Source organism: Echinops telfairi, unplaced genomic scaffold (genome assembly GCF_000313985.2).
Source record: "Echinops telfairi isolate 266 unplaced genomic scaffold, ASM31398v2 ScPeMD7_7468;HRSCAF=8506_0, whole genome shotgun sequence".
NCBI lineage: Eukaryota > Metazoa > Chordata > Mammalia > Afrosoricida > Tenrecidae > Echinops > Echinops telfairi.
In genome coordinates this window covers 41,860,346-41,882,842 of record NW_022111369.1, presented here as the reverse complement: position 1 = coordinate 41,882,842, position 22,497 = coordinate 41,860,346, and the positions used below count along the sequence as shown (strand labels likewise).

The window sequence follows — 22,497 nt, the reverse complement described above, 5'->3', positions numbered from 1 at the left end:
TTAATGTGAATTCTTTATTGATCATTTTAATAAGTGACATTTAACAAGAAAAAAAATCTAAATTACCAAAGCAAAAATGCACCATTTCTTTTAACCTCACAGGATTCGCTTCAGGATTCATTTTCTCTGTGGTGGAATTTCAGTTTATGTATCATTCAGGAAGTATGTCTCAGATAATTACAGTCTTTTGCAGATTTTTCTTTTTCTCCTCCTAAAGATGATTTTTCTAAATGCTATAAACCAAATGCTATTTAATGTTCTTATTAGGGAAGAATAATTAACATATTTGTGAATTGTGGCCCTATTTATACATTTATTATCAGAATGAAGTATCTTTTTTGTTTTAAAATGAAGCTCTACCTCATTTAAGGCCATTTCTATTAGCAAATGATTTCTGCTTGGATTTTTATGAATATATTTAGTACTTTACACCAAACACCCATTATTTTAGAAAATCAAGACATTAAAACATTTTTAAACAAAAATGTATTACCCATTTATAAAGGGTGGTTTAGAACCACAAATAATACATTTCTTCTTCGCTTTTTCTTTTAGAAATAACAACAGTGAATCATGGGTAATGTTGGTATCAACTATATTGAAGGACAAACATTACTGTTAAGCAGAGCTACATATAAAATATCTCTTGGAATAGCTACTTGTCAGGTCCCACATTTATTAAACATCTAAATCACATGGAAAATTTAAAGATGTGTTTATGCAAAATATATATCTCTTTCATCCTTCAGAAACAAAAGTGGCCTTTGTTGAGAAGGTTAAGCTTGCGCCAGAGTTTACTTGAGATATCAGGATAATTACCTCAGGGCTGTAATTTACTCCTCTTTCAGTTTGTCCTGTTGTGCTATGAGCTATGCTACCGGTCATTCAAATGGCAGCGGGATCACCCAGGGTGAAGGTTTTCCGCAGAACTTCCATAGCAAGTAGGAAGAAGGACCTGGATGTCTACTTAAAAAAAAAGACTGGTAGAAACATTCTCAAGATTACAAGAAGACTCATCAACAACCTACGCTGTGCAGATGACAATAGCCTCGCTTGCAGAAAGTCACGAGGACTTGGAGCACTTACTGATGAGGGTCCAAGTCTATTGTGTGCTGTATGGATTACACCTTAATGTTAAGAAAATAGAAATCTTCACAACTGGACTAATAAGCAGCCTCTTGATCAATGCGGAACTATTGAAGTTGTCAAGGTTTTGTTTTATTCGGTTCCCTTACCTGTGCCCATGGAAGCAGCATTCAAGAAATCCAGTGATGTGCTGCATCAGGCAGATCTGCCACAAAGAGAAACAAAATCTCTGAAGGGTTAAAACTCAAAAATGTCACCTTGAGGACTCAGGTGTGCCTGACTTGCGCGACGGTACTTTGTGTCATGTCGCGTGCATGGGAAAAGTGGACCAGAGTGAGGAAGAGCAATGAAGAATTTTGAATCCTGGTGCTGGAGAAGAATATGGACTGCCTTGTGGCCTTCCAGAAGAACGGACGCCTCTGCTCTGGAAGATGTGCAGCCAGACGTGCTTGGGAAGTGCGGGTGGCAAGACTGCATACTCGGTAGAGGATCGGTGAGAAAGAGGAGGAGCTTCGTGAGATGGACTGACACTGAGGCACCCTCCCTGGGCTCGTACACAGCGGGATGGTGAGGATGGGGCAGGATGGGCAGTGCTTCGTTCTCTTGTACAGAGTTGGAACCCACTCTACGGTGTCTTAACCCCATCAGCAAGCTGCACATTTGGAAGTTAACGTGTTGGGGGACCTGCTTTTGCTGCTACTCTAATAAACGTAATGAAATGATTCCTCCATTGGCTGACGTTCGTTTCACGACACATGAGCATTATATGTCACTGCCCATCAGTAACACAGCCATGCTGCTTCATTTGCTTGTTGTCCGTGGCTGTTTTCTCACTATGGGGACAGGTTGAGTAGTTGCCACAGGTAATAGAATGGCCCTCTTAAATTTAGGCTAAGGTAAGTCTAGACAGAAAGAAAAAAACATCTTGTTTACCATCTATAGAACCATTGTCCTGTTTTTCACTGCGGTAGTGATTTGTCTGTTGCAGAAAAGGTGTTTACTGCAGTGGATCCAAATGGAGAACACCCACAGGGCATTTCCAGAGTTTGGTGTGGGCTAACCGTGTTCAGGGTACAGTCCCAGGGTAAGATAGCTGAGCCAGCCCGCACAGGAGAGCACTGTGTCCCGGAGCATGACTTAGTGCATCCGTTGTTTCTCCTGGTGCCTCTTTGCCAGGCCGCGTTAGTTAGGAGTTCATCTCAACTTGTCCGGCTGTGCCTATCAACTCAATTACGATGGAAATGTCAAGCTCCATACTGCAAAGTGTAGGACTTACAATAAAAATGTTAAAACGCCAAATTTCTTCAGTGGCCCTCTTTGGTGTTTTAAGAAAAGTTTTCCCTTGTCTGTAACAAGTCCTTGCTTATGATAAATAGGTACGCAGATTTAATGTGATTGTAAACAACTGCTGGGGCTGATTAATTGATAGTTGAAGTAGAAATTACCTGAGGGTTCCTTTTTATCTTTTGCTTAGGTGTTAGAAGCTTTAAACATTTGCGCGTTGTCTTCATGTGCGCACATCGGCCAAAAAAGGAAGCTGGTTAGTTTGCGTGGCATAGGCGCCTGTTTCCTCTGAGGGAAACCTTTTGATATGTTGGAAAGGGTCCTTCTTCCCCAAATGCTGTTGTCCTTTCTTACCAAACTGAAAAACACTCACTGCCCTCCTGCAGTTGATTCCGACTCATACTGATCCCACAGGGCAGGTAGAACTGCCCCTGTGAGTTTTGGAAAGTAGCGCTACAGGAATAGACCCAACCACAACAGAAAGCAAACTCACTACTGCCTCCTGCCACCTATTGTGGTTTCCGTACCTGTTTACTGGAGTGGGAAGTCCAGGCTTTCTCCCCAGGAGCTGCTAGTGGATTGGAACTGCTGACCAAAGCCCTGTCTTTCTCCCTGTCCTTGCCAAGCCTCATTGCATTCTTTGCATTGTGTAACTTACTGTCCTCCCTCTTTCCGAATGGGGTCCATGTTGAATACCCAGTATGCTTTGGACAATGTGGTTCCTGGACATATTTTTCTTTTGAAAGTTGAGAGACTGCAGGAGTGCTCCTGAAGTGGGTCACAAACCCCGATGAGCGAATGAATGCTTCCTCTTTTCTTCATGTGACCTTCGCCTTTCAGACCAGGCTCCACGGCCCTTCCGATCCTATGAAAGGTCATCTGAGGGCCAAAAGTGGTAGAAAGGCTGAACTAGTATATTTTGGAGAAAGCCCAGGAAACAAATGATAATATAGACCCTTTTCCGGGAACCACTCCCCAAGGGGTGCTGGAAATCTCAGGCTCCACAATTTGGCTAGAGAAATCTCTCCCAGGTTGTATACAACTGCAGTAATTAGCCCTTTACACACTCTGGAAGAACTTGGGCAAGCAGGGGAGAGCTGTGGGTTTTGTCTTGGTCCCACCTGAACTGTAACTGGGCCTGGGATATGTGCAGGTTCTGCTTAGCTCTGGAAGTATTATTGCGCTCTAATGAAGCTGGAGCCTGTGAGGACTGCAGTGGAATCTATTAGGATCTCCCAGTGGGATTCATCGATCCTCCTGACTGGCTGGCAGTGGTCAGCAGATTCCAGTAGTTGTCATTCAGAGTTACCGGTCCACTGTCTTCTGTAGGGTCTCATGCTTGTCTCGTGTGTGTGCGTGCGCACGCATGCGTGCATCTTTCATCTCTCTGGCGAGATCCCCTGAAACTCATTGTTTCTTTAACAGCTCCTAAGCACTAGTGGGACTTTGCACATAGTAACTTCTCTGTAAATGTTGACTGCAGGGCAGGACTGGAGACGACAGAAGTTCTCAAGAGAATGTTTGCTCTTGCATGTATACACGATGCGATGTTAATAAATCCCAGCTAGCTTTTGCATCAAGCAAGTAGAGGGGCAGCAATTAAATTCCCTTGCCATTAGTAAAACAAACAAAAATTCCTTTGCCGTTAGACAGCCGCTCTGCTTAAATCTCTCCAGGGCCCCCTTTAGAGCATGCGTCCCGCTTGTGGGCTGTCTGTGGCCAAGCCTTTTGTTGCAGGGGCTCCCCTAAATCTGTTAGTCCCTTCCATCTCATCATTGTGCTCTGCAAACCACATAGAGGCCTTTCAACTTCCTCTGCATTTTATTTTATTCAGCCAATTGACTAGTACTGTCAGCTAATTGGAGTGGACATGGAAAATGAAAGCTGTATTATTCAGCTGCCAAGTCTCCTCACTTGGCAGGGAGTGGATGAGGCTAGTAATTGTACCAGAAGTGTAATTGCCTGGGGTTCTGCCTCTGTGTTTAACAATGAACCCTGGGAAGGTGTTCCTCGGAGACACCCAATACCTGCTTCTCTTCAGTGGCTTCCTGGCAAACTGCGAGGCTTGAAGCAAATTCAATGAAGCATTCTTGAGTTGTTAGAGAGTATAACCACTGTATTATTTCACTGACTGCAGGAGTGGATTGCTGGGTCTAAGTACTTAGTCAATATGTCATTGCCTTCAGTACCAGCACTTCATTTCCTCCTGGTTTCTAGTGGGGGTGGGGCCCCTTGGTCTTGGGCTTGGGGGTGGATGAAGATGCTAAGCTCAGATGCCAACTGTGGCCCATGCCAGGATGTTCTTGGGAACAGTAGTTGATGCAGAACAGAAGCCCCTTTTATAAACAAGTTATGAATGAGGCAAGGTTTACATTTTTGGAAAGAGTTGAGTAGCTTCATGGAAAAAAGAAAAGTAAATGTAATTGATTTGTATATTGTTAAAGTTGATCATGCTGACATTTCTGGGCTAGCCTGTTAGCTGGCTTCCTTGCTTTCTTCCCTTCCTCACCTCTTTTCTTTTAGAATTGCCCTCACCCCTATTTTACTTCATGCATCATGTGACCATGAAGAACAATACCTTATCTCACTGATATTGGCTCTAGCATGTGGGAACATACTACTTTGGTACTTTTAACCCCCAACCAGAACCTTGACCCTGTGGCAGACAATGGTGATCTTGCCCAGTTAAGCTGCCTGTACAGAACTTCAGAATCTTCTTCGCAAACAGCGTTTCACCCAGTTATTCCAGAGTTTGCAAGTGTGATAGAACCAATTTATTGTCTCTGATTTAGAAATGGGAAGAATATTTCTACTTTGAATTAAAAAACAAAGCAAAAAAACAAACCAAACTCGCTGCCATTGAGTCAGTGCTGACTCAAGGACTCCCTGTGGGTTCTTAGAACATCCCTGTTTACGGGAGCAGAAAGCCCAGCCTTTCTCCCTTGGAGCTGCTTGTGGTTTTAAATTGCTGACCATGTGCATCGTGCAGCCCAGGGCGTCACCACGACACCACCAGGGTTCCCCTTTGAACCCAGGAAGTGGCAATGGCAGCAGCAAAGAAGCATCGCACTCTTGTCTTGCCGAGGTGAACAGCAGGCTTTAGAGGTGACTGCCACTCCGTAGCAGTGCATGGCGTACACAGGGTCTTCATGGCTGGGACTTCTTGGAAGCAGATCACCAGTCCTTTTTTCCCCAAGACACCTCTGGTTGGCTTTGAACCGCCAGCCTTTCATCCACAGTTGAGGGTTTAGCCATCTTTGCCACCAAAGAACTCATTGGAAGGTTCTCACTGCCCTCAAGTTGATTCTGAGTCATAGTGACCCTTTGAGACAGGGTAGAACTGTGCCTGTGGTAACTCTTTATGACAGTAGAAAACCTCAGCTTTCTCCCTCGGACCACCTGGTGGTTTCGAACTGCTGACTTTGTGGATAACAGTCCAACTTGTAACCACTATACCACCCAGGATCTATCATTTGAAGATTAAGGAGATGGGTTTTAGTAGTGTTACCTAGAACCATTATGTTTATAATTATTATGTTATCATTTTTATGCAAATATTCCTCAAATATTTCCAAAAGGGGGACTGTTCTTAATTCCTTAAAAAGGTAATACCTTGAGGGAGATATTAAGAGTAAGATCATGGCAGAGTGCCTTCTGCCCTTTCTCTTGATACTCTCTCTCCTAGAAATCCTGCCTGCAGCAGAGAGATGGGGTAGAGGTGGCAGCAGCAGCAGCAGCCGCCAGGGTCAATTAGGGTTATCAGTGAATTATGCCCAAACCTGTTGAGAGCAGCTCTCTCAGGAACTAAGCGTCATTTTCGGTCGAAACAGCCTGGCTCTTCCAACCAAACTGTCCTGGTTTCAAAGTCTGGCTTCCCCAGTTAGTGATAATTGACCAAATAATATTCTAAGTTGGTTTGTTTCTTTTGCTCCATCTTTTTCAAATTTCTTTTTATGTAAAGCAGATTTATTTCATGTTTACTTTTCTTTTTTGGGGGGTGGCAGTGATAATTAAAATTCATTAATTGAATGATTTATCAAGCACAGGACCTAGCATGTAATGGTTGATTACAAAATAGTAGCTATGGACATAAGACTTGGGTAATGGCATTTGAAAATGGACATCTCAAGGTTATCTGGGAAGATGTGTGTGTGTGTGTGTGTGTATGTTTAAAACTTTGTATGGGTATTGTATTTTGAGAAGTAGGCTAACTAGTTTGCAGGTTACGAGTGGTTGTGTATTGATGAGCATGGACATGAAATTCATGTAAGACGTTCAGCAGAAGATGAACTGCTCTACATATTCAGCGTAGGGTGAGAAACAGGACATGGAGCGAGGTGGCTGCAATACGTGGGAAGGTCTGAACACCGAGGAATGCGAACCTCTTTCTACTTTATAAACTTGTTATTCTGGTTTTTGTATCTTTTTATTTTGGATAAAAGGAAACTGAGGCTCAGACAAGATAATTATGAAGAGACTTTAAAAAACTGGAATTAAAAGACACTGGAATTTTTCCATGAACTCTTGGAACTCCCCTTGTCTTTAGCTTAAGGATCTACAGCTAATGAATAGAGAGTTTGATTTATGCCCAGAAGTCTGTGACTCCAAAATTCACTCCAGTTCGTGGAAGATATAACGTGATCTCTGAATTTTCCGGAGGAGAAATCTGAGGCTCGGGCTGGAAAAGGAAAAGCCTGGGCTAGAATCCAGTTTCTGACCCTCAGCCCAGAGTTTCTTCCACGACCTCAAGTTGAAGGGAAGATGTGAGGGCCTGGGTTGTGTGTATATTTCTAGATCTCCCATGCTGCTTCACATAAGTAAATTCTCAGTAAATGATTGAACTGTTGAAGAATTTGGTCTCTAACATTCTATTTTGAGTGAAGGCGTATGAGACGTGTTGTTCGGGAGTCAGTCCTGGCTCACAGCTGTGTAACAGAGTGAAAGGTTCTGTGCCATCCGTACAATAGTAGGTGTATTGGGGCCTATGGTTGCAGACACAAAGAGCCTTGGCGGTGCTGTCATTGAAGTGTTGAACTGCTAACCCAAAGGTTGATGGTTCAAATTCACCAGCCACTCCACAGGAGAAAGTGGAGACTGTTTGATCCCATAAAGCTTTACAGCCTTGGAAACTCTGTGTCGGTTGGCTTTGTGTTGTGGTTGTGAGTTTGATTTGGAGCTTTGCTGCAGCCATGTTGTCGATCCATTTTCCTGAGGGGTCCATGCTTTTAAGTGAGCCTCTACCAACCATGAATTCTTCTCTAGGGACTGGTCCTTGTTGATAATATGTCTACAGTACGTAAGATGATGTCCCACCAGCCTGGTTTCTAAGGAACATTCTGGTTGTACTTCTTCCAAGACAGATTTGTTTGCTCGTTTGGCATTTCGTGGTTTATTCAACATTCTTCATCAATACCAGAGTTCCCATGTGTTCTTCGTCAGTCTCCCCTGTTCCTTGCCCCAGTTATTGCATTCATCATCCACTGGGAATAGCACGGCTTTGGACCTTGGTCATCAGATTAACATCTTCGCTTTTTAGGACACTAAAGAGGTCTCTTCAGCAATTTACAAATATACATGGTCTGTTGGTGTTTGTTTCTTATAGAAATTTAGCACATGTTCTACCATGATAGTTTTTGACTTTATTATACCTACTGCTTTTATCCTCTTTGACAATCTTTATCTTTTAATGTTTACTTTTAGTGCAATTACTGATGTTTTCCAATTTATGTTTAAAACAAGCAAAACCTGTGGCCATCAGATGTAGTCTGACCCACTCTGCCCTGCAGGACACAGTAGAGCTGCTACCACATGTGGTCTCCACGGCTGTAATCATTATGGAATCAGACAGCTGTATCTTTCTTTTAAGGAGTGACTGATGGATTCAAACTACTAACCTGTTGGTTAGCAACCAAGCACTTTAGTCCCTACACCACTAGTTAGTCCCTACACCACTAGTGCTCCTAGACTGATACCTACTGTCATACTACTTGTCATTTCTGTTCTTGTTTAACCCCCCTCCCCTCTCCCCACCCACCTGGCTTGGATTTATCCAGTATTTTACTTTCCTACTTGTTAGCTTGGCAGTCGTACACATTTTCTATTACTCTGGTGGTCATCTTAGAGAGTACAACGTGTATTCTTTATTCTATTTGCCTCTCACCAGCTAACACGAGCACTGTGGCGCACTTAAACTTGATAGAGCTTTAGGTTGAGTAGTTACTTTACCCCAAAAACTTGCTCATTATTCCTGAGTCCTACGAGGTAATCTTTAAACCCTTGGAATTGCTTGTGTGCCTAGAGTGTCAAGAGTTTGAACCAGACCTCACTGTTTATGCTAATAAGGAGTCTCATGCTGAGTAGGGGCTGGCCACCCCAGAAGTAACTGCTTGTGATAGCTTCTAGACCTCTGGGGATGGGCTGGATATTGAGGTAAGTTGCCTGATCAAGTATGGAATCACTCATGCCTATATAATGAATTAAGACAAACAGCAACTCTGTACGCTGTCGTCTGGTGACCTGGAAAAGTGTCCTTGAGAACCCAGAAGTTCTGTACTGGGCTCTCCTGGACCTCGTCTTATGCGTCTCTTCGTTTGCATCCCTTAGCTAGTTAGGTAGGTAGTTCGCTAGCAAGTCAGAAATACAGGTGTCCTGGAACTCCCCACCATTACTGGAGAACCAGTTTAATTAGGGTAACTGTGAACAACTGGCTGGAAAAGTTAAGGGTTGAAGACCCATAGTAGGCGGTCAAATGATGTGACACAACTGCAGCTTGTGGGCATGCAATTGCGTCAGGTAGACCAGACCAGCACTCAGTCAGAAAAGAAAGGGTCCTAAGTCTAGAAGCAGGATCTCCAACCCTGCAGAGTGAAGTGGCTGCTGCAGCACCTAGGTCTTCAAAGGACAGCACAGTGAATGAAGTGCTGGTGTCTGCATTTCAACTCCCCAGCAGCTACAAAAACAACTAGCGATTCTTTAAATTTCAGACCATTCATCCGCCCATTTATTTATTTTAAAGTGTTAATTAAGTACCTGCTGTATTTCCATCATGATGAAAAAAACAAAGCTACCTATATATGAAAGACATTATCCCTACTCTTGCAAAGGGAAATAGACAAGTAGACAACAAATTATAAAATGAATGATAATGATCAAGAAGGGGAGGAAGACTAAATATGTTTAATATGAGAGATAATGGTATAATTGTAAATTAATTCCCCATGCTGTGTTAGACTGGGTCATCTCGAGAAGCAAAACCAATGATATTCATATATATAAGAAATAACTTTATACATGAGGTAAATTTATATCAAGAAGGCATCTCATCCCAGTCCAGCTTAAGTCCATGGGTTCGATGCCCTCTTCAGACTCACGTAGCCAAAGGCCAATGATTCAGAAAGGTGAAGCTGGACCCAACAAGATCAGAGGCCAGTGGGTAGAATCTTGAGTCCAGGTCAGTGGAAACATGGCAGGGCACCAATAACTCTCAGGGTCAGACGGCCCAATGGGTCACCACTAGAGACAGACACAGAGTCCTAGCAAAAAAAAAGAAAGGTAAGGGCAAGAGAGAAGAAAACATTCCTTACTGTCCTTATTAAAAGGCCACACCCCATGATTGATAGAATGGACTCAACCCAAGCACTCTCACCAGAGCCAAGTTGACACAAAATCTGACCACCACATATGTAAACACTTGGAATGTTGAATCCCCTGCACATACACCCAGCCATGTGCCTTAGAAATGTGAAATGATGCCTTTGGGAGCTGAATTGATAGAGAAAAATGGTAATTTACACACAAACTAAGCTAGAATCTTCTTAGTCTCGAGATTACTTAAAGTAAAAATATGAGGCTGACTTTTTATTCATTATGGAGCCTTTTTTTCTGTGGCTAGCATCTCTAGAAATTTATGAGGGTTATTTTGTCATTTGTGTATTCTTGGGTTAAGCTTTTTTACTATAACAAGAATGTGCTATAAGCTAATGGAAAGCTGGGCTTAAAAAAATAGAAGCATTACAGAGCTAAGCTTGTGCTTTTGTTCCTTTGAAATTTGGAATGTGTAGCACATTCTCTGGATATTTAATTTTATTCTGTATCTAGAATAGACTTTTAAAAATGTATATATATATATGTGTGTGTGTGTGTATATATATATTATATATATATATATTCTAGGGATATAGTTCCCCCATATCCCTCTATAGCATAATAATTTGTAAACATTTAAGCTCTGGAATTTACTTTGCTGCTCCTTATCTTGGATACTGGTAATTCTGAGGAATTTTCTACAGCTCTAAATGCCACGACATTCCATTCTGTCACAGAAAAAAATCATGGTCAACAGGTGAAGACTGTGGAAAGGACCACACTCAAAATGAACAGTTATTGAGTGCCTATGTACTTAACATCCAGTAGCTTCTTTCACCATTACAGCCATGTGATGTCATCCTTCATTTACATTTGAGGAAACAGACTCAGAAAAGCAAAAGGAAGTGGTCCAATGGGTATTTTTAAGTGGCTGCCATATCTACCCACTCTACCACGTGATACTGCTGCTTGAGTGGGCGAGGGCCTTGTGTTCTTAGACAAAGGCTAGAGGTATAGAGTTGGGTAGCATGGGAAAACCATAAGCTTCAGTATCTAGTGATCACAGATTCAAATATAGATTCCATCACTTACAATAGTACTTTGGGAATATTACTTAGCCTTTCTGACCCTTGATTACTATGTCTGTAAAATGGGCATGATGGTACCAGGGGGCATCAAAAAGTTCATGGAAACAATGTAATGTAAAGATAGTGGAATTTTCCTGTGAACTTTTTGAAGCTCCTTTGTATTCTCTATCTCAAAAGTATTTTTGTTGTTCATTTTCTGGCTTTAAAAATGAAAACAGTTGCTGTCAGATCAGTTCTGATGCATGGTGGCCCCGTGTACAGTGCTCACAGGATTTTCAGTAGCTGTGATACTGAGGAGGTAGAATACCAGGCCTTTCTTCTGAGGCACCTCTGGGAGGACGCGATTGGGTAAATGTTGGAGGAGTAACTAGGGGTTGACAAGTCAGACACATCGGCTGCTCTATGAGACAAAGATAAAGTTTTCCACTCCCATAAAGCCTCACAGCCTCAGAAACCCCATCTAGGGTTGGTACGAGTTGAGTCAGCTTGATGGCAGTAAGTTTGGCTTGGAGGGGCTTGGGGTGGACTCCACCATCCAATTATTTGGTTAGTAGAAGAGCACATCAGCCATTTGCAGCCCTCCCTCCAAGTCTCTCAGAAAGTTCTAGCAAAGAATAGAAGCGAGACATGCATGTGGAGAAGAGCCTGGAGCACAGAAGATTGCCTCTTCGTCGTTTTTCTTTGTGCACAAACAAAACTTTAATGGTTTTGTGAAAGTAAGAGGAACAATGAGATTGTGCTGAAGGGGAATATTGACTGGGCTGAGAAGTCCTTCTGAGAAAGTGTTATTAAAACAAAGACCTGGAGGACATAAGGGAGTTAGATCCAGAGGGGTGGCAGCAGAACCTTTGGGGGCACAGGTAAGTCATTTAAGTTCACAGTGCCCCTTAATCCCTTCATATGTAGGTAATCATGTTTGCATCTGCCTCCCTCTGTTGGTCTATTAAAGTGAGACATCGGAAGTCAGAATGATATGAAATGGTAATACGGGTCTCTAACTTAAGGCTTTACTGTATTATGTAATGCAGCGTGGTAGGGAAAAACAAAATTGGTGCATTTGAATCTGAAGTCTACAGGCACTAGCTTTGTGTCTCAGTTCATTCAGCCTTTTCAGATTCCCTCTCCTCTTTTATTAAAGAGTACTGGGATGCCCTCTTCCCAGGAAGCTGTGAGGAGTAGGGAGATCTCATGCATATGAAGGACTTAGAGCACTAACAATACTTGGAAGTAGCTAAATGCACATTCCCTTTCTTCCCTTTTCTTGGCCTTCATCCTTACTCATCTTACTGCCATTGGATCTATTCCAAAACTATAAATCTTTACAGAAAGTTGACAGCCTCAACTTTCTCCCTTGGAGCAGCTGGTGAGTTTGAATCTCTCACCTTGCACCACTTACCCGACACTGCCATCAGGCCTCCTTACCTTTGCTCCTGATCCAGAACTCTTCGAACAGAACAGAAGTTTTGTTAACTTGCCATGCTGTTCAAGGTCTCTTGTCAGCCCGCTGAACAAAGACATTTTTCAGTTATATATAGCAGCTATCTTTTCATCTGTGATTCATGCTGTTGTTTCTATATCCAAACTGATATTCTTGTAGCTGATGTCTTCAGGTTTGTCATTTTAAGACAGCTGGAGAAGCTCTAACACAAGCAGATCACTCTGGGATGCTGAAATGGGGACACTGTGGATCCTTGATGTGAAAAACAAAAGACCCCTCCCTGTGGGGTGTTCTATGGATCAAGTCTTCATTGAAATAGGTCTCAAATAGGAGGTGAGAGCCAGTATTTTCTCTTTTGTCATTACCTTGTATTTCTCTGAAAAGGAGGTAACTTAATGTAAATACAAGGACGCCTATCTTTTCTCAATATTAAGGGTCCTCTGCTCCTTTTTATTTGGGGCAGAATGAGGAGCTCTACATGGACTTTTTAAAATGAAACCCAGTGAAAAAGGTCTTGTTTATCTAAGCTGTCTGAGGAAGGGCACTTGGGAAAAGAATTGAACTCTAAAATAACCTTATGAAAGCTATTGATTCATTTCTTTATGGTTCCCTGACAAACAAGGGCCATTATTTCTGTGCCCGAACTGGAGCTGGGTCAAAGAACCCTCTTTTATGGATTATCTTTCCAGAACACCAGACTTGTCAGGAGAATGAGCCTCCAGAAATGAAGACACGAGGCCCAGATTACTACGGAGGCCCTTTCATTGCTTTGAAGGACAATTAGGGAACGCAGTTAATATTTTAAAAGTTTCACTGAGATAGCTCAAGGCATTCAGATAACCCATCCATGGCTACCTATTAGGTATGTGTGGGACTTCATTATACTGCCTTCTGCCTGTTCCTGTGTCACTTCCACTGCAAAGTGCAGGCACTGGCCATCTATAGTTCGGGAGGAAGGAAGCCCCATCTCTTTTGCTCTTCTGCCTTATATTTTAAAATTCATTCAAAAAGACCACATAAGTAACACATTTTTATTGTTGAAAAAAACAGATAAAGGTAAAGGAAGACAACTCCTAGTAATCATCACTTGAAACCAATCTCCACACTGGAACGACCCCCTATGTACTTATTGATCTGTCCACTTACACATTCTGTGTTTAGGCGCATAACTACATCTGTATAACAAAAGGACAGTCTATCCTTTGTGCTGTTTTGTAACGGGAGAAAGCAGCTCTTAGGGAGTTCCATTCCTTCTTTGTAATTTTTGGTCTAAGAAGCCAAGGGAATATAGAATCAGGTGAATTAATCAATAATTAAAGTAGGGTTATTATACGACTCAGATGGGAGAAAATTTATGTTGACAGGTGATGTACTGCTTTTATGAAATACTGTAAATAATTTTGCCCAGAAATTTCAGTACTGATGAGGAAGCGTATATTATTTTTAGCATTAATCAAATGCTAAATAAGCATTAAACCAAGTGAAATGAGTTGGGTTTTTTAAGAGCTTCTTGTTTTGAACTTGGGGCATTTGTGGATGAAGGCCGTACGATCATTTTATTTTTCTATTATTAAAAGTTAAAAGCCGTCGAAACATCATATCTTTGTTGCCTTTTTAGGTTTGTCACAACCCAATCATTTACTCTTTATCTCGGTGAGAAGCTGTTTGAAGAACATCTCCTTGGCACAGAGTTTCGGCACAAGTGCAGTAGTCACACAGGGAATCTGTAATGCTTGCTTTACAATGTTATTTCTTTGGACATTATGGCTTTATCCAAAGTTTTAGCTATTGAGAAACTCTAGGATCGCTACCTTCATAAAGCAATTTTATGGGACCATAGAAATTGATTCGTAAAGTTTTAGACCTGAAAAATAAATGGCCATCCATCCAGGCCTTGGTAAAGGGCACATTTTATTTAAAATTAGCCATAAATTATTGCTTTCCTGAGGACATTAAGTTAAGAAACATTGTTTTTTTTTTGGTAGGTGCAGTACTTAGATGAAGAACATTTCTTCAAATATAGTTCATTTGACATCAATGAAGCAAGGACATTTAACATTTGGGGTATTTCACAGTGAGACCACTGAAAGATTTTCTAAGCTTCAGAGCATAACCAGGGTACCCAAACTCCCTTGGATATTTAGCTTCCTCATGGACAGTGCTTGCTGAGAGTTGTGTCATTGATTAGTTTTCCAGAATGCAGGCACTCTGCGAGGTGAAGGGGATAAGCTAGTCAGCCTGAAACAGGACAGCCTCTCTTGACTAATCATAGACTGATAGGTCCCATAGTGAAGTGCGTCGCTCTGTCCCGTCTCAGAGTTGTTCGTAGTTGAACTGCGGTCACAGCCAGGTGCTGGTCTCTCTCTTTGGAGGTCTCCCCGTTTTCACTGACCTGTGTGGCTGACCATATTGTCTTTCTCCAGACTGAAACAAGATGGAAGGGATATATCGAGTCAGCAGACCGAAAGAAAGGGTTGATAGTAAGTCTTGTAAGGTTTCTTTGGGAGGAGGTGCAGGGAGACGGGGTGGGTCTGGCGGAGAAGGCTGTGGGAAGTGAAGAGCTGAAGACAATGAGTGTTCAACATTACCTGTATTTCCCTCTCCGTATCCCCCTGGAACTGTGGGTCCCGTTGCTCTCTCCTCTGAATTGTTCATCCCATCTATCTTGTCCAATAGACATTCATAGACAATAATATGTGCAAAATCAAAGCAGAGCAGAACATAAAAAAACAAAAACTAAATCAACAATAACTAATACAACAAAACAAAGAAATAAATAGAGTAAAAGAAAAACCAACAGCAAAAACCGCGGTTCCAGGTCCGTCTGTTGACCTTTATGGGTGTTTTCCACGCCCTGGCCCCCAGTCCCTCGTTGGCATTCCTCGGGGACTTGGCACAGCTTTCTTCCATGGAGTGGGTAGGGGGTTTAAACCACGGACTTTTGTCCGAGAGTGTAACCATTGTGCCACCAGGGTTCTGTTGAGTGTTAGGGACCTTCTTTAGTAATGCTGCCTGCCTGTGACATTTTACCTGTGCAGACTAGCATGAGAAGGTGAGAGAGACATCAAGGTAATTACGGAATAGTTTTCACCCCGACAAAAGGGACTGCTTAGAAGGCATTGGCTGAATACCTGTGACACAGTTCGAAAGCCAGGGTTAGGTGAGAGGGAGAAGGAAGAGTTATTAAGGAAAGGTGTTTATATTAAGAGTGAGCATTGGAAATGGATTGTCGTGGTGGCTGTCTAGCATGGTGGAGCGTCTTCAAACTGTATGTGTAAAAATGATAGAAATGGCAAATATTTTGTTGTTTGTCCATATTTTACCATAATAAACAGACTGCCTGTATTGGACCTTTACTAAGTATGTTGCACTCTTCAAATGGAGGGGCCACACATAGACTAAGCCTCCAGTGAATCCCCTCTGGCCACAGACCAGAGATGTGAATCGTCTTGCTAGCACACAGCGCAGTGTCTTCATTTTCCCTGCATGTGAAATCCAGGATGGGTAGGGCTATAGAGACAGTGACTGCATCGATGGTTTCTTGCGGGGGGATGAAGGTGGGGGATGGGAGGTGGGGAGGTAATGGTGGAGAAGTTTGTTGGGAAGTGGAGAGCTAATGACGAGATTTCAACATTATCTGTATTTTTGTTTTGTTTGTTCATATTAGAGTTTATCTCAGAGGCGTCTTGTCATTGGGGGTGGGGAGGGTCACCCTCTTGTGCTATAAGTTGTGTTATACATTTTTCTGTATATGAAACTCAGGACTGATGAACCTATAAGGACAGAAGGGAGACAATGTCAAGGAGTCCAGGAAGGAAAAGAATGTTTGGAAACGAATTGTGGTAGCAATCGTCCATTACTGTTTGATGTAATTGAACTATGGAATGATATGATACATGTATTTATTCCCAATTAATAATAGATTTAAAAGATAAATAAATGTTTAAAAAAGATACACATGACAACAACAACAAAAAGAAAGAAGTAAATGTTCCAAAATTAATTGTGGAGATGATTGTACTAGTTAGTCATATGATATGTAAAATATATTCAATAAAGCTGTTTAATTAAAAAAAATGTATCATCCTCTACTTTCCCGGTGAAGAACGTGGGACATAGATGGTTTAGTTTGTTAACAGACTCAACAGTTAGTAAATGATGCTGGGATTCACATGAAGTAGTTTGGCTTTAGAGTGTGCATTCTTAGGTTCTATAAAAGCTTTATCAACTTGGCAAAATGACTCTATTCTCTCATCCTGTTTCCTCATCTGTTAAGCAGAAGTAATAATAACGGTGTCAGCACGTTGTGCTGTGGTGTTGTGCTGCCTAGACGTGCTTTGCATCGCATTGGCTCAGAGCTGCTTCCCTCTTCTGAGTCCAAATTTCTGAGATGATGACAGAGGCCAGGAGAACCTGCAAAGCCACGTACGTCTCCTGCGATGTGCACATCTTACTTAAAAAGTGATCATCATTAGCTGCGTGATCAATAACCAGCAGTCAGCTGGCTTCATAAAATTGTCACTTTTATCAAATCTCTATCCTATTTTCTTGAAATTGGCAGGAAAAATGTATTTATTATGTAGTGCTTTGGAATGCAATTTGGTTTTTTCCTCACCTTTCTTGTCATTATTCTCTGTTTGGATTAAGAGTAGACGGTAGCTAGCATGCAATCGCCAGTTTCAGAGAAATGTGCTATAACTGTCAAGAGAAAGAATTTCACAGGAATTCCAAGCCAGATTGTGACTCTCATTCATGTTGATGCAATTTTTTGTGTGAATCTGACACTGGGAATGTAGTTGTGCCGTGAAATCAAACCAAGCCTGTTTTCCTTGAGTCCACTCCAATCCATGGAGCCCCCAGAGTGTCAGGGTAGAACTGTGTGCTCCATAATTCCAATGGCTTGTTTGTCTTCCAGTAGATTGCTAGATTGGCCTTTGGGGTCACTTCTATGTGGGTTCAAACCTTTACGTTTCACTAGCAGCAAAGCACGTGAACCATTTGTCCCATCAGGTTTCCCAGGCACACCTAAGATCCGTTTCATATCTCCTAAATGACGTAGGAGCGGTCTCTTGGTTTGAAGCACAATCGCTCAAACGTTAGGAATTAGCATTTCTCAATTTAAACAGATGCCCTCAACTTTGCACGTGTGTGGACACATAAATCGGCTCTAAGTATTGATTTTTGTCCTTTTCCGTGTGACAGAATCTATTCCTAACATCCATCAGCGGCCCAGCTCCTCCCAGCTTAAGTCAGAAGTGCTGGTCTTTGGCTAGCTTAGTGCCCTCCCAGGAGGACGGTACAAGAAATCTAGAAACCTCTCTTATTTCTCCTGCAAAGTATTTTAGTACAACGTCAGTTGGCTGAGAAAAAAGGTGAGAGTCTACAAAGAAGGAGGGGGGAAAAAAACCCACCCCAAACCTAAAAACTTCATTAAGCAACTCAATGCAAATGAAACAGCAACTCTCACAAACTGGACCAGTAGTAACATTGCGATAAATGGAGAAAAGATAGGGGTTGTCGTGGATTTTTGTCTTGCTTGGATCCCCAATCAGTTCGCATGGAAGCAGGCATCAAGAGATCAACGGACACGTTGCTATGGGTAAATCTGATGCACAAGACCGCCTTAAAGTGTTGCAAAGTAAAGATGTTACTTTGAGCACTCAGATGAGCCTGACCCAAGCCATGGTGTTTTCAGTGGCCTCCTAAGCATGTGAAAGATGGATGTTGACCAAGGAAGACCAGAGAAGAACTGAAACGTTTGAATTATGGGGCTGGAGAAGAATGTTGTAGTACCATGGACTGCCAAAAAAAAAACAAAGCTGTCTCGTTAGAAGTACAGCCAGAATGCTCCTTAGAGGTAAGTATCACGAGACTTGGTCTCATGAACTTAGGACATGTCAGGAGAGACCAGTGCCTGGAGAGAGACACCATGCTTGGAAAGTCGAGGGGCAGCCAAAAAGGGAAGGCCTTTGACAAAATGGATTGACACAGCGGCTGTAACAATGGGCCCAAACATAAGAACAATTGTTAGGATTGTGTGGGACCGAGCAGTGTTTCATTTTGTACATAGAATTTCAATGAGTCAGAACCAACTTCATGGCACCTAGCAACAATAAGCAACTCCTAGGAGCCTTGGTGGCACAGTAGGTTAAATTGGAGTGCTAACTACAAGGTCAGTGGTTCAAACCTATCAACTACTCCTTAGGAGAATGATGAGGCTGTCTGATCCTGTAAAGATTTTCAGTCTTGGAAACTCTATGGAGCAGTACTATTCTGCCCTTACAAGGTCACTATGAGTCAGAATCAACTTGATGGCAGTGGACGTAGGAAGCAATTTCTGAACAGCTAGCGCTGCGCTTATTAAGGGTCTACATTACATCCAGCCATGGACAGTCCCTCTGTAAGAGACTTGAAGTCTACTTCTGCAAGGCAGACAGAAGTGTAAATGAGTGTAGTCAAGGGTCATCTTGTGAGCAAGGAACGGGAACCACAGAGAAGTGGTGAAGAGCTTCACCCTGAGGGGGAGCCAGGGGTATAGGGTTAAAAACCTCAAACTCTCTGCCATTGAGTCATTTTCAACTCAGAGCATCCCAATAAGACCGGACAGCTCTGCCCCTGTGGGTGTCCAACAGCTGCCCTGTCTAGGATCAGCGGGTGGTTTCGAACTGTTGACCTTGTGGTTATCAGCCCAGTGCGTAACCACTACATCACCTGGGAAATGGTTCTTGTTTTAGCTTGAAGCTTGAAAGAAAAGTGCTGGTTTACACTCTGGGGGAGTCAGGACAGGGGCAATCCCAGGAACAGGTCCAGAGAATGAGAGGCTGAGAGTTTCCAAAAGGTGGTACAAGTGGTAGGAAATTTGGGCGAGTCCCACTCTCCAGGTGGCACCTTGGAGGAAAGACCTGGCGATCTGCTTCCATCAAGAGTGTAGTTATGGTTGCCGTCAAGTCGATGCCAGCTCATAGCTGCTTCCGAGTGCAGAGTGGAACTGTGTTCCCACGGGTTTGCCAGGCTGTGGCCCTTCAGGAGCAGATTGCCAAGCCTGCCCTCCAAGGTACCTCTGGGAGAATTAAAACTTTCGCCCTTTCAGCTAGCAGTCGTTGAGTGTACACCGCACCACCCGAGGCTCCGGGTTATAGTCAAAAAAATCCTATGGCGCAATTCTACCCTGTGAAACCCGGCTCTGCCATAAAACGGAATCGACCCAGTGGCTATGTGTCTGGTTATGTTTTGTTTTGTGACTGCCCACACCAAGTTGTAGTGGAGGAATGAACGTCTCAGGAGGGTGGGAAGCTCTGCCAAGACCAGAGAGAGGCTGCTGCCAGTTTATGGAGTCTGTGTTTTCCCCATTGCAGGTAACGTGATGAGCCCCTGGGTAGGTTTAAACAGAGAATAATGTGAACCAAAAACCAAACCCGTTGCTATGGAGTCAATTCCAACACGTGGTAGGTGACTCTATAGGACAGAGTTGAACCTCCCCTCCTCCCAACAACAAGCTTTTTCAAGCCTGTCATCCAAGGAAGCAGATTGCCATGAGCTTTAGTGTTCAAAGGTTATCCAAACCATATGACTTACATGAAACCCGCATACAGAAGGAATTTGGGTTCAGAAAACCAGGGAAAGCTACATTCTACTGCCATGTTTGGTGTCTTTATGTCTTCAATTTGTCGGTAGAGCAGCCTTTTAAAGGAGGGAAACAAAGCCCTTGATGGGATCTCTGTACTAATTGGGTTCAAAGCGACGCCACAGATGGGCACAGTTGGACTAGGCACCCAGCATCACGGGCAATGAAAGAAGTGTCTGAGACTTCTTTGCACTAAGCCTAGATTCCTTCTTCATTTTGTGGAAAAATAACATAGTACCATCAAAATCATATCCCTTGGAAGAAGTACAGCCAGAATATTCTTTAGAGATTAAGGATGGAGAAACTTTGTCTCACATTCGTTGGACATACTGCCAGGAGAGACCAGTCCTGGAAAAGGACATCATGCTTGGTGAGGTGGAGGGGCAGCAAAAACCAGGAACCCTCCACTGGACGGATTGACACAGTGGCTGCAACAGTGGGCTCAAACTTCAGAACGGTTGTGAGGGTGCCAGACTGGGTGGCGTCTTGTTGTACAGAGAGTCACTCTGAGTCAGAACCGACTCAATGGCACCTCACAACAATATATATGTGTATATACACACGTCCTCATGCTAATTATCCAACATAATTTCTGAGGTTCTTAGGGATGGTGCCATACTTACAAATCACTTACGTGTTCCACTGAAAGACTTGTGATCCAAACCCACCTAGGGGTGCCTCAGAAGAAAGGCCTGGTGATCTGCATCCAGAGGGTCACAGCCTTGAATATCATAGGGCGTGCGGTTCTACTCTGCAACATAAGGTATTGCCATGAGGTGGAATCAAGTGGCGGAGGTTTGCCTAGCACACAATTGAGCATGTAGTAGCCACACTACATGTGTGTTGGTTGATCAACCTGAAAAAATAAAGAACTACTTATTCAGATCTTGTTTGTTTCTGATGAATGTCAAGAGGGGATGGTATCAAAGAACGGGAAAGGGAAGTTGTGGGTGTTTATAGAGGTAACTCCTGCTGTACGATGCTCACTGGTCTTAGTCTAAGAGTCATTTTCCTTGAAACATGCTTGGATGGTCTCTGCTAGTTAACAGCAAAGAAACTTCAAGTCAGGGAAAGGCTTGTCCTCCCGAGATTTCAGGCCAATCGATGGTTTTTACTCAGGGTATCGACAACTCTCTGCAGCATGCCCTTGTCTTCGACTCCGTGGGTTGACTGTCCTGAAATGAATTATCCTGCTTTTATTGCCCCGTGGGGCTTAATCAGTGCCCAGCAAGTACCATACATGCCTGTGACTTTCCTTTGCCTTTTAATTGTGCCGCCAGTGGGGCGGTGGATGGGGCTGCTTCTGTGTGCTCATACCTTGACTGATCAGTTTTTAACTCCGAGCTTATGCTTCTTCGCAGGATGCCACAATTTGGAAGCCCGATTCATGCCAGAACTGCCGTTGCCATGGTGATATCGTTATCTGTAAACCTGCTGTTTGCAGAAACCCTCAGTGTGCCTTTGAGAAGGTATGGTCTCCTAATTGTATTTTAAAGAGATTGGGAAAGCCGGTGACAGTTTTTGCATTTTTGTACTCAGCTGTTTTTGATTTTGGAGCCCAGTCCCTTAACTGGAAACTTTTTGAAATGCTAAAGAGAATCTAAAAGTAGCATATCTAAGAATATCTTAATTTCTACTTATTGAGCATTTACTCAAGGCACTGGGTTAAAGATTTCCGAAATGTCCCCCACTTAATATCATCAACTGTATCTCCTCTGCCTTTGCAGGTAAGGAAAGTGAAGGTTGGAGACTTTAAGCAATGTACACAGGTGTCCTTGGATTAAATAGGCAGCTACCAGCTAAAGGGTTGGCAGTTTGAACTCGCCCAAAGATGCTGTGGACGGATAGGCCTGGCGCTCTGTTTCCACAAGGTCATGGCCTTGAACCCCCTACAGAGCTTCAGTTCTACTCTGCACAAAGGGGTGTTCCTGAAGGGGAACTGGCTGGGCTCTCTGGTTATAATGTTAATCACGACGGGCCAGAGATTCGATCCCAGGTCTAACAGGTGCCAAAGCTACTGCTGCTAGCCACAGACTTTGTGTGTTGAGTGCATGAAAGGCCAACATGGACTCCTTGAGGATGATTTTTCTAAAAGCCTCCTTTTGTGTGCCTCTGACTAGATTACCTGCCCAACAGAAGCCCCAGGACTTAGGGAACTTTGATTCAGAAATGTCCCTGTATTTGACCAAGCCTATGAATGATCATTCCTCCATTCCACTCTGATAAAAATTTTCTTCTTTTTTTTCCTGACTACACTTCTATTTTATTAGGATAATTTTCTCCCCAGGTGTTGACTCTTTTCTTTTTAAAAGTGAATCTATTCTTAAAAAGAGGGGGTGGGGAGGTGGGAAGCTTAAGCTTTAAATTTGAACATTTGAAACTCCTTGGAGAAG

General features: G+C 42.9%; 1 protein-coding gene across 1 annotated transcript in view; it reads left to right on the top strand.

The window, feature by feature from the left end:
* The window catches only part of FRAS1 (Fraser extracellular matrix complex subunit 1), a 593,853-nt gene that overhangs the window by 213,195 nt on the left and 358,161 nt on the right, over positions 1-22,497 (top strand). Inside the window, exon 3 of the mRNA XM_013004822.2 lies at positions 21,466-21,573. Coding sequence (XP_012860276.2) covers positions 21,466-21,573 — 108 coding nt within the window. The remainder of the gene's footprint in view (positions 1-21,465; positions 21,574-22,497) is intronic.